General features: G+C 43.0%; 1 protein-coding gene across 3 annotated transcripts in view; it reads right to left on the bottom strand.

Moving 5' to 3' along the window:
• Window positions 1–12,758, bottom strand: part of utp20 (UTP20 small subunit processome component) — a 59,298-nt gene extending 46,540 nt beyond the window's left edge. For 2 of the 3 annotated variants that reach the window (XM_042078570.1, XM_042078569.1), the window contains exons 1-17: window positions 12,584–12,758; window positions 12,262–12,342; window positions 10,712–10,778; window positions 10,266–10,398; window positions 8,208–8,396; window positions 6,483–6,564; window positions 5,940–6,077; window positions 5,437–5,595; window positions 5,092–5,238; window positions 4,256–4,393; window positions 3,948–4,025; window positions 3,638–3,816; window positions 2,499–2,642; window positions 1,641–1,729; window positions 1,255–1,360; window positions 931–1,081; window positions 91–153 (exon numbers count right to left, since the gene is read on the bottom strand). In XM_042078570.1, coding sequence (XP_041934504.1) covers window positions 91–153; window positions 931–1,081; window positions 1,255–1,360; window positions 1,641–1,729; window positions 2,499–2,642; window positions 3,638–3,816; window positions 3,948–4,025; window positions 4,256–4,393; window positions 5,092–5,238; window positions 5,437–5,595; window positions 5,940–6,077; window positions 6,483–6,564; window positions 8,208–8,396; window positions 10,266–10,398; window positions 10,712–10,778; window positions 12,262–12,342; window positions 12,584–12,634 — 1,995 coding nt within the window. In that variant the 5' untranslated portion in view covers window positions 12,635–12,758. The remainder of the gene's footprint in view (window positions 1–90; window positions 154–930; window positions 1,082–1,254; window positions 1,361–1,640; window positions 1,730–2,498; window positions 2,643–3,637; window positions 3,817–3,947; window positions 4,026–4,255; window positions 4,394–5,091; window positions 5,239–5,436; window positions 5,596–5,939; window positions 6,078–6,482; window positions 6,565–8,207; window positions 8,397–10,265; window positions 10,399–10,711; window positions 10,779–12,261; window positions 12,343–12,583) is intronic. The other variant, XM_042078572.1, reaches the window with a different exon arrangement.
• Window positions 12,759–14,447: the final 1,689 nt, after the last annotated feature.

Below are 14,447 nucleotides of genomic sequence, written 5' to 3'. Positions count from 1 at the left end.
ATGGATTTCACACACACACACACACACACACAGAGCCCCGAGTCGGAAGTGTCTGAAGTGTCCACGTGGCGGGACGGGCAGCTGTCTTACCTCAGCAGGCTTCGCCAACTCGGCCTCAAAGTGGCTCAGGATCCTCAGTGACAGGAGACGGATCTGACCGAGAGAGAGAGCATGTAGTATAATTATTTTATAAGTTTCCTTTTTATGTAGGTTAATTTATTTATAGGTTTCTGTTTTATTTAGGTGCATTAATACATTTCCTTTTTTTTTATATACATCTTTCATATATATCTTTGTTTTGACATACAAATTTATATTTCCTTTTCATTTTGTTATTACTAAAAATATGGTGAATCTTAGTTACTAGTTTCATTTTATGTATGAATTTATTTATTAATTTAAAAAATATATATATGTTTGTAGATAAATTTCCTTCCTCTGTGAAAAAAGAAAGAAAGAAAGAAAGCAAGCAAGAAAGAAAGAAAGAAAGAAAGAAAGGACAAAACAAATTAAGTCTTATTGTTGAAGTTTAGCAGTCTTAAGTTTACTTTTCTTAGTTGGTGTTGTTTTTGTTTGTGTGTCTGCTTTGGCAACACTATACCACATGGTCATGCCAATAAAGCTCTTTTTTAATTCGAATTTGAATTGAGAGAGAGAAAGAGAGAGAGTGAGAGAGAGAAAGAGAGAGATGTGTCATTAGTGAGCAGGTAGTGGATAACAATAAAAACAATCAACAGAAATCCTTCAAAACACTTCACTGTTGCACTGTTGTTGCTGCCGTGTTTTACTATAAATATATATATTTTTCTGATCAACCTACACTCACTACCCAATAATGGCAAAGTGAAAAATAGACATCTTTATGTGGTTGACTGGCAACTGAAAATGTCAGTCAATGACAATTAACACTGTGACTAGAGGATTGGTCACCTTGGAGACGTTGGAGGAGAAATTGGACTTCAGGATCTGGTACAACTCCAGCAATGCATCATGGGAGAGATGGGCGGAGCAGCCGCTGAGTGACAGTCTGGTGTAGTAGAGGTCGCCAAGCAACAAGGCAGAGAGATCGGCGGGGTATTTTCTAAAGATGACGACACAACACAGCAGAGAACATTGAGCATACAATAGAGGAGATACTCCTGTATGATACTCCTGACTAACTCCACAGGGAGAAGAGGAGAGGAGAGGAGAGGAGGAGAGAAGAGGAGGAGAGGAGGAAAGAGGAGAGGAGAGGAGAGGAGAGGAGAGACTCACTGTATGATACTCCTGACTAACTCCACAGGGAGGAGAGAGAGGACCTCAGCAGAGTCCCTGAAACTGAGCAGAGTGCTCAGAGCCTGGCGCGCCACAAACAGACCCGCTGGATAAACAACAAACACAAACAACAGGAGTAAATAAATAATATACACACTTATTCAATAAAGACTTCCTGACCTGAGCAGGGACACATACACAAACAAATGAATACAATGACTAAAAAAGGACCAAGTGCATATAGCACAGCACTGTATTAGAATCGTTTTTTGCTCAGGTATCCATTCACACCATCAACATCAACTAAATTATCTAGAGAAACATTCCTTCAGAATGTTCCTTCTGACCTGTGCAGACCCACAGGTCAGAGGTTAAAGTTGACCCACCTCTCCCCAGTGCCCCGTTCTTCACGTCAGTCAGGAGGCGGTTCAGAAGTGTGGTCAGGATCGGGACTACAGACTCCGGCTCCACCGGCCTGGAACACCACAAGCACAGCACATTCAACTCTACTCAATTCTACTCACACAATAAGCACAGCACATTCAACTCTACTCAATTCTACTCACACAATAAGCACAGCACATTCAACTCTACTCAATTCTACTCACACAATAAGCACAGCACATTCAACTCTACTCAATTCTACTCACACAGCCAAGAACAGCACATTCAACTCTACTCAATTCTACTCACACAATAAGCACAGCACATTCAACTCTACTCAATTCTACTCACACAGCCAAGAACAGCACATTCAACTCTACTCAATTCTACTCACACAGCCAAGAACAGCACATTCAACTCTACTCAATTCTACTCACACAATAAGCACAGCACATTCAACTCTACTCAATTCTACTCACACAGCCAAGAACAGCACATTCAACTCTACTCAATTCTACTCACACAGCCAAGAACAGCACATTCAACTCTGCTCAATTCTACTCACACAATAAGCACAGCACATTCAACTCTACTCAATTCTACTCACACAGCCAAGAACAGCACATTCAACTCTGCTCAATTCTACTCACACAATAAGCACAGCACATTCAACTCTACTCAATTCTACTCACACAGCCAAGAACAGCACATTCAACTCTGCTCAATTCTACTCACACAATAAGCACAGCACATTCAACTCTACTCAAACAACAAACACAGCACATTCAACTACTCAATTCAGAGCGCGCACACACACACACACACACACACACACACACACACACACACACACGTCTCACCGTATGTGGTGCAGGAGCACCAGGGCAGCCCAGGGCAGAGAGAGGTCAGTGAGGGGCAGGTCTGGGGGTAGATCCACGAGGGAGAGGATGTACTGGGGCACGTTCACCTTCCCATCAGCCCCTTCTGCCCCCGCAGGGCCACTACTGTAGGGACAGAGGCAAATATTTACCCCCTTCATTTACCCCCCCAAAGGACATTTAGCTTTAGTATCAATTAGACCAAGAGGGCAACAAAACATGACTAGCATTGTGCCTTACGCAGGCAACAGGACGTCATGAGTTTGAAGTCATTAAACAAAACATTATATTTGTTTTTTATGAATGTAGCGATGCTGAACAGTTTGCTGCACAGTTCTGCCATGTCAGGCACAGCGTGTGTCTCCAACACCTCTCTGCTCCAGAGAAACATGATGTAACGTTCCTTGTTGGAACAACGAAGTATCAGGACATCAGGAGCAGAGACTTAGCAACTGTGACAAACATGATGGACTTTTGATAGTGAGACAGTCGCCTTCAAACTTCCTTCCACTGCAACTGTTCAGTAAGGACAGAACTCTCTGGGTGAGCTCTAATGGAGAGGAAGTATGTTGTCCTGTTACGTCACATCACATGCCCTGATCGTCCCGTGTCTAATGTCCGAGTGAAAGCAGCATGCTCTCAAGTCCATCTCTGAAAGCTGTGTAAGCCAATGGCGGAGTACAATCCTGTTTTTTTTGGGTTGGCCAGAGCATTCACATCAGAGAGTGACTGGACTGATTTTATGGTTTTGAAAAACCTTGAAAAAACGTTTTCCACAGTATTCAAAACTAGTTCGATATTATATAGCACTATGTCCTATAACATATAGTCATAATAGTTTAATGTTTGCATTTTTATATGTTATGTGTGCATTAAAGGCAGATGTGGAGTATTTTAAACACATGCACTCCATATAAACATATGGAATATGTGTGCTCCCTCTATAAAGCAGACATAGTGTGCATGTCAAGCCTCTAAACACCCACTAGCCAATCACTAGCCACCCACTATCTAACCACTTGCTAACCATTAGCCACCCACTAGCCACCCACTAGCCACCCACTAGCCACCCACTAGCCAACCAAACACACATGTAGTGACCATCATAGGCAGCATCTCACCCCTGCGTCTGTCCAGTGAAGACCAGCGGGTACTTCTCGAAGGCCATGGACCCGTCGGAGGGGGGCGGGGCCTTCTCCAGGATGAGCCGGACCAGCAGCTCCTGGGCCTGCAGCCGACCCACCGGGTCACCGGACCCAAACAGGACCTCCAGGTACTGCAGCAGCCCCGGCAGCACCAGCTGCACACAGACACAGATTACACATGTGGGTGTGTGTGTGGGTGTGTGTGTTTCATTGCATTTTTTATAGTACTTTTCTAGGCAACACTACCACTACACCAAACAGCAGATGTGGTTACATACACACTGACCTGCTCAAACTGCTTCATCTTGAAGAGCTCTTTGGAGAAGGTCAATATCAGGTCGCGGTCCATGCCACTGAGGAACACCTGGTTAAAGGTCAAAGGTCAGGGCAGCAAATCAGACTGGGTACATCATCTCTCACATTCTCTCTCTCTCACACACACACACACACAGACAGACACACACATATACATACAGACACACACACACACACACACACACACACACACACACACACAGACAGACAGACACAGACAGACACACACAGACAGATAGACACATACACACATAGTATGAGAGCTGAGTGAGTGCACACCTTCCTGACGGCGTCCTGTGTGAGCTGTGGTGTGAGGGCCGGCACACACTCCCCCAGCAGCAGGCATGCCAACACCTGCAGAGTCCTCTGGCTGCACGCGTACGACTGACCGCTGATCTGGACCAGCAGGAGAAGAGTCTGAAGACCACACACACACACAATAGGGTTACAACACACTCTTCATCTATAACACATATACACACAATCTTTGTTTTCATATCAACTACAAACACATACTACTACTTTTTTATATCAACACACACACACATAGCTGGGTCATCACATCAACTACACACACATAATGCACATACACACAAACTCCTGCTCTTCACATCAACTACACAGACACTCTCTTATAAACCACACACACAGCTCTGAACCTACCTCACACACACACTCTGAACCTACCTCACACACACACTGAACCTACCTCACACACACAAACACTGAACCTACCCCACACACACACTGAACCTACCTCACACACACAAACACTGAACCTACCCCACACACACACTGAACCTACCTCTCACACACACTAAACCTACCTCTCACACACACTGAACCTACCTCACACACACACTGAAACTACCTCACACACACACTCTGAACCTACCACACACACACACTGAACCTACCTCACACACACTGAACCTACCTCACACACACACTCTGAACCTACCTCACACACACACTCTGAACCTACCTCACACACACACTCTGAACCTACCACACACACACACACACACACTCACTCTGAACCTACCACACACACACACTCTGAACCTACCTCACACACACTCTGAACCTACCACACACACACTCTCTGAACGTACCTCAAACACAGCGGCTGGCTTGGTGACCTTTGCCCCCTTACGGTGTTGCACGAGGGTGTGGTAGAGGAAGAGCAGACGGTCTAGGTGCTGACTGGCCTCGTCAGAACCAGAACCTTGTAGACGCGGAACCACCTCCTTCACACAGCCCTGCACAGAGAACAAGGTTAATCTCTCTCACACACACACACACAGATGCAGAACCACTTCCTTAACACAGCCCTGCACAGAGGACACGATTAATCAAACACACATGCGCAAGCAAGCACACACGCACACGCACGCAAATTCAAAACAGTTTGTGTGGAATCACTCCTCATCATTTCTAAACACGTCATGACCCCTGACCTCCAGAGCGTCCCAGAGAACCAGGAAGTGCTCTTTCTCCACGTGATTGGCTGCCGCCTCAGCCATGTGATCCAGGGCCTCCTTCACAGCGTCCCAGGGCAGTGTCACGCACCCTTCCTCCGCTGAGGGGCCGAGCTTCCGCAGAGCTGCAGGGAGAGCCTGGGAAGGACAAGCCACGGACGAGGAGAGGAGAGGAGAGGAGAGGAGAGAAGAGGAGAGAAGAGAGGAGGAGAGAAGAGGAGAGAAGAGGGGAGAGGAGGAGAGAAGAGAGGAGAGGAGGAGAGGAGAGGAGAGGAGGAGAGAAGAGAGGAGGAGAGGAGAGGAGAGAAGAGAGGAGGAGAGAAGAGAGGAGAGGAGAGGAGGAGAGGAGAGGAGTAGAGGAAAGGAGGAGAGAAAAGAAGAGAAGAGAGGAGAGGAACACACACACAAGAAAAGAGTAAGGACACAGACTTCCGGCAGGAGTTTGAAACAACCCCCCTCAGAGTCTTGAGGTACATCCTCACCACAGTGGCACAGGAGTGGAACATGCTGCGGACCCCCTTGCACATCTCAAAGATGAGCTGGCCCACCCCAGCGGCCTTATGGGATTGCTCGCCAAGGTCCGCAAACATGAGCGCGAACAACGCATCAAAATCAGGGACCTGAAAAAGACAAATGCAGACACCATCCATGAGAGAACAGAACACAAATAAAAATATTTATACATGTATGCTCTACTGCTATTACGTGCCATGGCAACTGATATATTTACACAGATTTGTATTTATGTTTAATTATTTGATCGACACCTTTATTCAAAATAACTGCCAGCTAGTGTGCTCTCTGTGTTTATGGAACACGTTTATGTATGCTCAGGTGAGAATGGTGGGAGATCCTACTCGGGTAACAAACGTGCCGATGTGTTCTCCATGTTTATGGAACACGTTTATGTATGCTCAGGTGAGAATGGTGGGAGATCCTACTCAGGTAACAAACGTGCCGATGTGTTCTCCATGTTTATGGAACACGTTTATGTATGCTCAGGTGAGAATGGTGGGGGATCCTACCTTCCTCATGAGGAAAGAGAAGCTCTCGGCTGCAAAGTTGCGGATGTGCTCTTTCTTGTGAGCCAGCAACTTGCTGTACATGCTGTCAGAGGAGAAGATGAGGGAAAACAATATTAAACACACACACACGCACAGACACACACGCACACAAACACACGCATGCATACACACACAGTCACACACACACACACAAACACGCACGCACGCACGCGCACACGCACACCAGTGTTTCCCCTACAATGTATTCACCAGCGGCGCAACGCCACTCCTGGAATTCAAGCGCCACTGCAAAAAAAGTTGCCTAATTAAAAAAAATAAATAAAAAATAGACGCAAGTGAACTTCAGGAACAGCTGCCGTTCGTTCAGGTTTTATGTCAACAAATAATAGTAGGCTAACGTTGAAGGTGCAGTCAGGGATTCCACAGGAGATCACACTTGTTTGTGTTTATGTTTAAGTTTATTAGCAGACGCAATTTTGTGCGAAAAAACGTAGCCTACATTATGTTAACCAAGGAACCAAATTAAACACGCCAGCGAGATACCTTCAGTAGCCTATTCCCAGATAAATTCACGCATTGTTTTGTTTTTGTTTGTGATACAGGCAATGCTTTCAAGTCCTGTTGCTAACATACCTAGGCTGTGAAACTAAGGTCTAGCTAGCCTATTGGTGGGTTTACTTGAATTTGAGTAATATGATACGCAACCATTGTAATTCCTGCTCACCAAAATTATAGATATGATACAAGACACTTATCTGCTATAATCCAAGATAGATTTTCTTTCGAGTTTTTGAGCATTTATTTTACAAAATGACATGGGAAACATAATTCATTTCATCCACATATTCTTATGCACCATGCACAACAACGCTACTAAGTTAGCTTAAAACCGTGAGAATCAAGCAAGCCTCACGGGCCGTCACGGCATTAAAGTGACAGGCACTCAATTCGACTTGCACAGCACCAATACAGTGTAATGACATGAAAGAGAAGTCTATATAGTTTATACAGTGCTGTGCAAAAGTTAAGACACCCATGCTGAAATTGACTAAAGGGAGGAATAAAAAACATATTTTGCCTTTTGTCTTAATTAAAAAAATAGGACATCAATTATTTTTCAATGTATCATGTATCGTAAATAAATAAATGCTATTATATAAATAAATGTCTTAACTTATGCACAGCACTGTATATTCTAAATCGTAATAGTTTGTACAGTGGCCTACAATGTACAGTGGCTAATTACTAATAATGTAAATGAAAAAGGTGAAAGAAAAACATGAATAATCCTGTTCAAGTACTGCAATAATCATGCTTTGTAAATGCTTGTGTTGGTGGTTATGTCATAATTTGTAACTCAATCTGTCCATTTCTTTCACAAAATCCACCAGAAGTCACCATTTAAGGACTTATTTTTTTTTTAATTTTTCTCTTTTTTTTGGGGGCGGGGGGCTTCCTACGATCAACAGCACCGCTGCTGGAAAAAAATCTAGGGGAAACACTGCACACACACGCACACACATGCACGCACACACACACACGCACGCACGCACGCACGCACGCATACACGCACGCATGCACACACGCACGCATAAACAGTGAGTGCAGTGTCAATTTTGCTTTTCTCTTCTGGGTCTTTGGGGAGTTTAGAATCAATATCAGGACCTGAATAACTACCATATCTAAGTCAGTGAAGAAGATGCGGATCAGATGAGAGCAACTTACCTGTAGATCTTGTTCATGTCTTTAACCATGAGCCTCCACAGGTACTTGTAGAGATAGGACAGACAAGTGAAGACCCACTCCAGCACCTCTGTGTCCTGCGTTTCCAAGATGGCCGTGATGATGACAAAGAATTCTGGGAAGTGAGGATAGAAGTCCGTCTGCAGATCCCGAGCGAGCTGGACTACCAGGCTGCAGGGAAGACGTGACAAGAACCCACAGGACTTAACGCACAATGGAAAATGTGTGTCTGAAGATTTTCAACGTCATTTCATCTACTTAAATGTTAATGATTTATTATCTATCTATATGATTATCTAGATCTATTATCGATGTTCAATCTTAACCCTTAGAACCCGATTGACGCAAAGTGTGTCAAAAAACACACCCTTTCTTCTCTGTTACATTGCTCCGGAACTGTTTATCGCAGCGAGATGAAACCTTTATTGCACGACAGAGCAGAAGTGGGGCTTTCCAAAGAGACTACACACTTGTCTGTACGATCAAGTATGAAATTAAAAATTAAATCAAATTGCATCATATTTACAGTCTATACTTCTCTGTGTTCACCTGCGCACCCATTACTCTCGTTTGAATTACTCGCGAACCCGTGATCGCATCAATATGGCAAGCATATCAGATGAAAGAGGGGACACAGGGCTATCCATTGGTACCATGTTTATCGATCCTTCTGGCTTATAAAAAAGACGAAGTGACTGCAAAATAATAACGTCATGTACACAAACCAACGCTGCACACCCATTACTCTCGTTTGAATTACTCACGGACCCGTGATCGGATAGATATGTCACGCATGTCAGATGAAAGAGGAGACTCAGAGCTATCATTTGATACCAAGCTCTTCTGGGTTATAAAACAGACGAAGTGACAGCAAAATAATAACTTCATATAGCTGGACCCACGTTTTTGTCTGTTCTTGTGGCAAAGCATATTTATAATCCAACGCTATCGTGTGTTTCTCTATGGCAAAGCATGTTCATAATCCGGTTTTGAGATCCTAGCAAATTCCTACATGGCATCTAATTCAAGGCAATTCACATTGCATCCCAATTTGTTCAACAAAGAAACACCTTTTTTGCCTTTACTTTGCTCATGGCAATGCAGTAAAAAGTTGAGAATCATGACTGCATACACCAGGCACGCAGGCTAACACGCAACCTCGGGTCAAGTCAGGTCAGATCAGTTCGTGTCACAGATATGGAGCGCAGAAAGGTCATTTTGCATCACTAAACAAAAAATGGCATGTATTTCCGTAAATCACACACCACATATTTCTGTAAATTGCTCAGCCCCAGAGTATCCCTCCAACATGGTAATTATATTGCCCGATTCAGGACAGTCTGCCCTACACACACATGAAATGCATGTAGAGCTATGAGCTTGCTGTGGTGAGATACATGTCGAAATATAAGAATTTTTATAATACCCTTTTTATACTTTAATTCTTTAAAAATCAAAATAAAATCAATACTAGTACTAATACATGAAATGATGGCAGATCTGGATAGCCTAGACTCTCCTAAAAAATATATAATATGTGTGTGTGGCACCTACAATGACCAGAATAAAACCTTATGAATAAAGGTAGTGAAAATGCCCTAAAACAGCTTAGGGTTCTAAGGGTTAAATGACCCAGCAGCTTATGCCTAAATTCTGGCACTGTGCGCAACAACTTTGAGCCTTGAACCCATTAATAATTCATCAGTACATACTGTTTGTACTGTTGTTCCGGTTTAATTAGTTTCTAAAACTCTGTTTGGATCACTGATTCAAAGCTTTTGAGCAGCTTCTTTCTAAACTATTGCATATTCAAAAGACACACGAAACGTGACAGACATATTTTCTAGTAAGCAGCCTCTATGCAACGGTCTGAAACATGCAGAGATTTCCATAAACTCAATTCATACTCATGTTTAAGTCTATGGTATTTGTCAGACACTTTTGTCTGAAGCGAATAACAGCGTATGAACACTCAATACTATGCTGCTGTGTGTGTGTGTGTCTGTGTGTGTCTAAATAAATGCAGAGGGTGTTGCTTACTCCAGCAGAGGTTGAAATGCCATGCTGCCCTTCACACTGAGGTGGGTCTTCAGACTGTCCACGATGGCCTTCTGATGGAACACCAGCAGGTTGAAGGACTGGCTCTTGTTCGACACCTCCTTCAGGAAGACGGCTGCAGGACACACACACACACACACACACACACACACACACACACACACACACACACACACACACGGGGGAGAGGTGCAGGTGAAAACCACTGATGCAAATGCATGATAAAGGTCAACAGTGAAGACGTTGGTAGGGTTAGCAACCGATAGTAGGATCTTGAATTTCCCCTTGGGGATCAATCTATCTATCTATCTTGGGGAAGTATCTATCTATCTATCAATCTGATAGGAATGCCAGGGGGAGAAATTGTGGCATACAAATGTGAGTGTGTGATGTTGACACATTACCATGTTCAGCTTGGGCGTACTTACTGAAGTGCTCGGTTAAGTTTAGATCCCTCCATTTGTTCAATGCTTCGTAAAAGTACGTCTCTACTTCCTGTAAGAGAATGTTTATAGGCAACAACGTGAGCATAAACAACCGCCAAGTGAACAAGTATACGCTATTATAACTTTGGTGAGAGAGTCTGGATGTATTTAATATGAAACCGTTCTTCAGTGGCTACTTACCACCATAGTTCGAATTACAGGGGGTACTGGAGGGTACTGTACCCTCCAATGAAGACCCAGTACCCCCCAAAGAGACAGAAATATTAGTTTTGGGGGGGGGTCAGATCATTTTTCTGATATTGTGAAAAAATATCATTACAGTTACAATACAAGTAAACTCCTAGCTTTACTGTAGGAACATTTTAATGTAAAGCGATTTCAGACACCCCTATTGTGGACTGTACCATTTTTAACCACCGTGGCGCTAGAAGCAACTGAGATAGAGAACGACTTCAACTTCTCAAGCAAGTGTCAACGTTGAATGACAAAACGCTAGTTAAATTCCTCCAGTAGGCTAAATTCAGTTTGCTGCTGACGTGCATGGGTAAAATGTAAGTTGCTAGCTGACGTCTAGCTTGTTGAGGATTTTACTACCTTCATTTATAAACGTGTTTTGTTCTTTCATAGCTCATGTCACGTCTTACATACATTGAATTACTGGCTACTTACTTGCTACTTACCCACTGAGGCTAGTAAAGTGGACCTTGGTTAGTTACCATTACCAAGGTTAGTTAGCAAGATAGGCTAATTCTCTATTTAAATCAAGCTTTTCAGTGTGGTGAGGTAAAATCGATTGTCATTTCCAAGGAGATGAACTCCATAGCCTAGGTGTCCATTCTCATTTTATCTTGAATAAATTGCCTTGTGCCTTTTTGAAATTACTTTGGCACAGATCCTGTGTTTTTATATTAGCCTACCGGGCACAAGAGGGTCTGATGTAGCTAAGCCTATGTTATAACATCAGAGAAACTTTGAATTTCCCCTTGGGGATCAATAAAGTATCTATCTATCTATCTATCTATCTATCTATTTTTAGTTTGATAAATGTAGTTTTATCTGAGAACCCTGATACTATCTTAATGAAACTAGGATTTTATTTTATTCAAAGAGACACTATGAGGAAAAGGAAAGGGCACACAGACATCAGGGTCTTTTTTGGTCCTAAAAGAGTAAGCAGGAAATATTAACACTAAGATCTACAAACAATTACATTAAAAGTGCAGGTGCAGTTAGGTTTTATACACTGTTCATATGTGTTAAGGAAAGGGGGGGCAGCAGACAGGAGAGGCACAGGATATAACCGTAAACAGGCTGCAGGGAGACGACAGGATATATAAGAACAATGAGATATTATGTAGCCTACTGATTATCAGTTTGTTTAGATCTTGTTTAGACCTTGTATGTGTTGCACAACACATGTTGCACTTGGTGATCACGGTGGGGATTGATATGGTAGTGGACCATGATGGTCATAGAAGAAGTGAAGGAGCAGTACCCCCCAATTATGGTGGGGTAATTCGCACTCTGCTTACCTCGTCATAGCTCCGTGTTCGGTCAATGCGATGGATGACATCAATATTCACGTTGGCAAGTCTCTCGGAGAAAGTGAGAAACTGCAAAAGAGAATCGCATGTGATGTCATGCACTTCAGTGACTTCCGTGGCAAATGTAAACGTTTCATATATAAACAGCGATTGTATTATCAATTGGAACAAGTAGTCCATGGAATTACCAACAAGACCGAGGTTTTAAAATGCACTTTGGTGACAATATCCCTTCTGTAGTCACTTTTCTGCAAGATAACTAGCGAGTTAGCAGCGCTGATAGTTTTTAGTTGCACCAATTTGAACTTACCCTGTACGTATTGTCTGATTTGTGGGACGTCGGTTTAATTTTCAGCTTCATTGTGTATGTCCTGTGCGTTTAACAATAATATCCAGCTGTGATTGTCTCTGTTTTCCAATCAGCTTTGTTTTTTAATTGAAGCGAAATTGTTTACACACACATGCCGCTACAGGGGACCGCCATGTTGAATGTGGAATTGTGGGATTGAACCATAGGGATTGAACGGGCCATGTGGTTGAGCTACTGTGGGCGTGGCTTCACGGTCCACCACCAGAAGAGGCCTAGAAGAGATTTTAGAAACGAGAAGGTTTATCGACGTACGCGAAGTGAGTGAGAGACTTAAGTTTGTATCTATTTCACAATTGTAAATTCTATCGGCAAGCAGGGATGAGCAATATTTTAAGTGTATCAAAATAACCTGCACAATTCAGTAGCCATGCCATGTATCAAAATAGAAAAATGTATTTTTGTTTTTTGAAAAAGACTAAAAATATATCAAATCACTTTGCAAACCAGCCTGTCTATTTAATCTATTTCTTCATCTATACTGACTCTGTTAATGAAGTGGACAGTGTTTGAGAGCACCAACTTTTTTCTTTGCCTACAAGACATCCCATAAACCTACAGTCATCAGATTAGCTATGCTGGCCTCCCATCTCATAGACTAGATATATCAGAGATGCCCTTAAAAAGGCATAACTGAAATTGTCAAGTGGTACAAAATTGAAAAAAGTCCCTGGCATTGTCAATTCAGATTAGGCTACTTGATATTACACTATGTAACACTGTTGATCAGGAAGAATCATGACCTGGGTACTGTGTAATATGTTGACACGAAGGGGGCCAAATATGATTTTTTTGTTGTGTTGCTTTAGGTGATATGAGGCAACTTTGAGCAATGTTGCAGGGCAAATACATAACTGGTTCCATGATCCTTGATCCAAGAATCGTGGTCAGGGGACGGAACAAGGTCAATAATCATTCAGTGTGGTTTAACGATAAGTTCTCTAAGAAGGCTCAGTGCGTTCAGCAGACACAGTACCTCACGCTGTGGCTGTGCCAAGGGAAACAGTCTTTCTAAAGCCTTTGGTTAATTAACAGGTGACAGGTGATTAGAACTCCGCTGGATTGGAGTGGGCATGGTCGACGCAGCCGACGGGACAGAGAGGGCTGTCCTCACTGAACGGCGTTACATACGTTTTATACACTAGAACTACTATTGAAATCTTATAGTATTACTATAGTTCTTTTTCATTAGGGGTTATGAGGAGATATTACAAAAAGTGTTACGTAAAATGGCTTATAAATCACTTAAAGAGGCATCTGGAAAGTTTTGTTTCATTTCTGCTCAGAGGTTGTTATGGGGGGATGTTGCCAGCAAAGTTACATTGGTGAGACAGCGGTACTACAGACCCGTGGAGAACACATTGGTGAGACAGGGGAACTATACAGACCCATGGAGAATACATTGGTGAGACAGGGGAACTATACAGACCCATGGAGAATACATTGGTGAGACAGGGGAACTACAGACCCGTGGAGAACACATTGTTTTCATTATTGTTACATGAGCACATGTTAAAAATGAGATACACTCTAGCTGCCTACATCCGGACAGAGGGTTCAAACGCTCAAAATCCCTTGTCACCCAAGAACACACAGACTGTTTTTCACTCTCTGTCCTCCCTCTGATCACACACACACACACACACACTTTTTCTCACTGTCTGTACTATCTCCCTCCCAAACACATACACACACACTCTCACTGTCTGTACTCCCACATGAATATGAATACACACACACACACACACACACACACACACACACACATAAAAGCCCATTTCCCAGTATGAGTTGTGGTGTTTGGAGT

This window comes from Alosa sapidissima, chromosome 22 (genome assembly GCF_018492685.1).
Source record: "Alosa sapidissima isolate fAloSap1 chromosome 22, fAloSap1.pri, whole genome shotgun sequence".
Taxonomy (NCBI): Eukaryota; Metazoa; Chordata; class Actinopteri; order Clupeiformes; family Clupeidae; genus Alosa; species Alosa sapidissima.
This window is presented reverse-complemented; position numbering and strand designations above follow the sequence as displayed.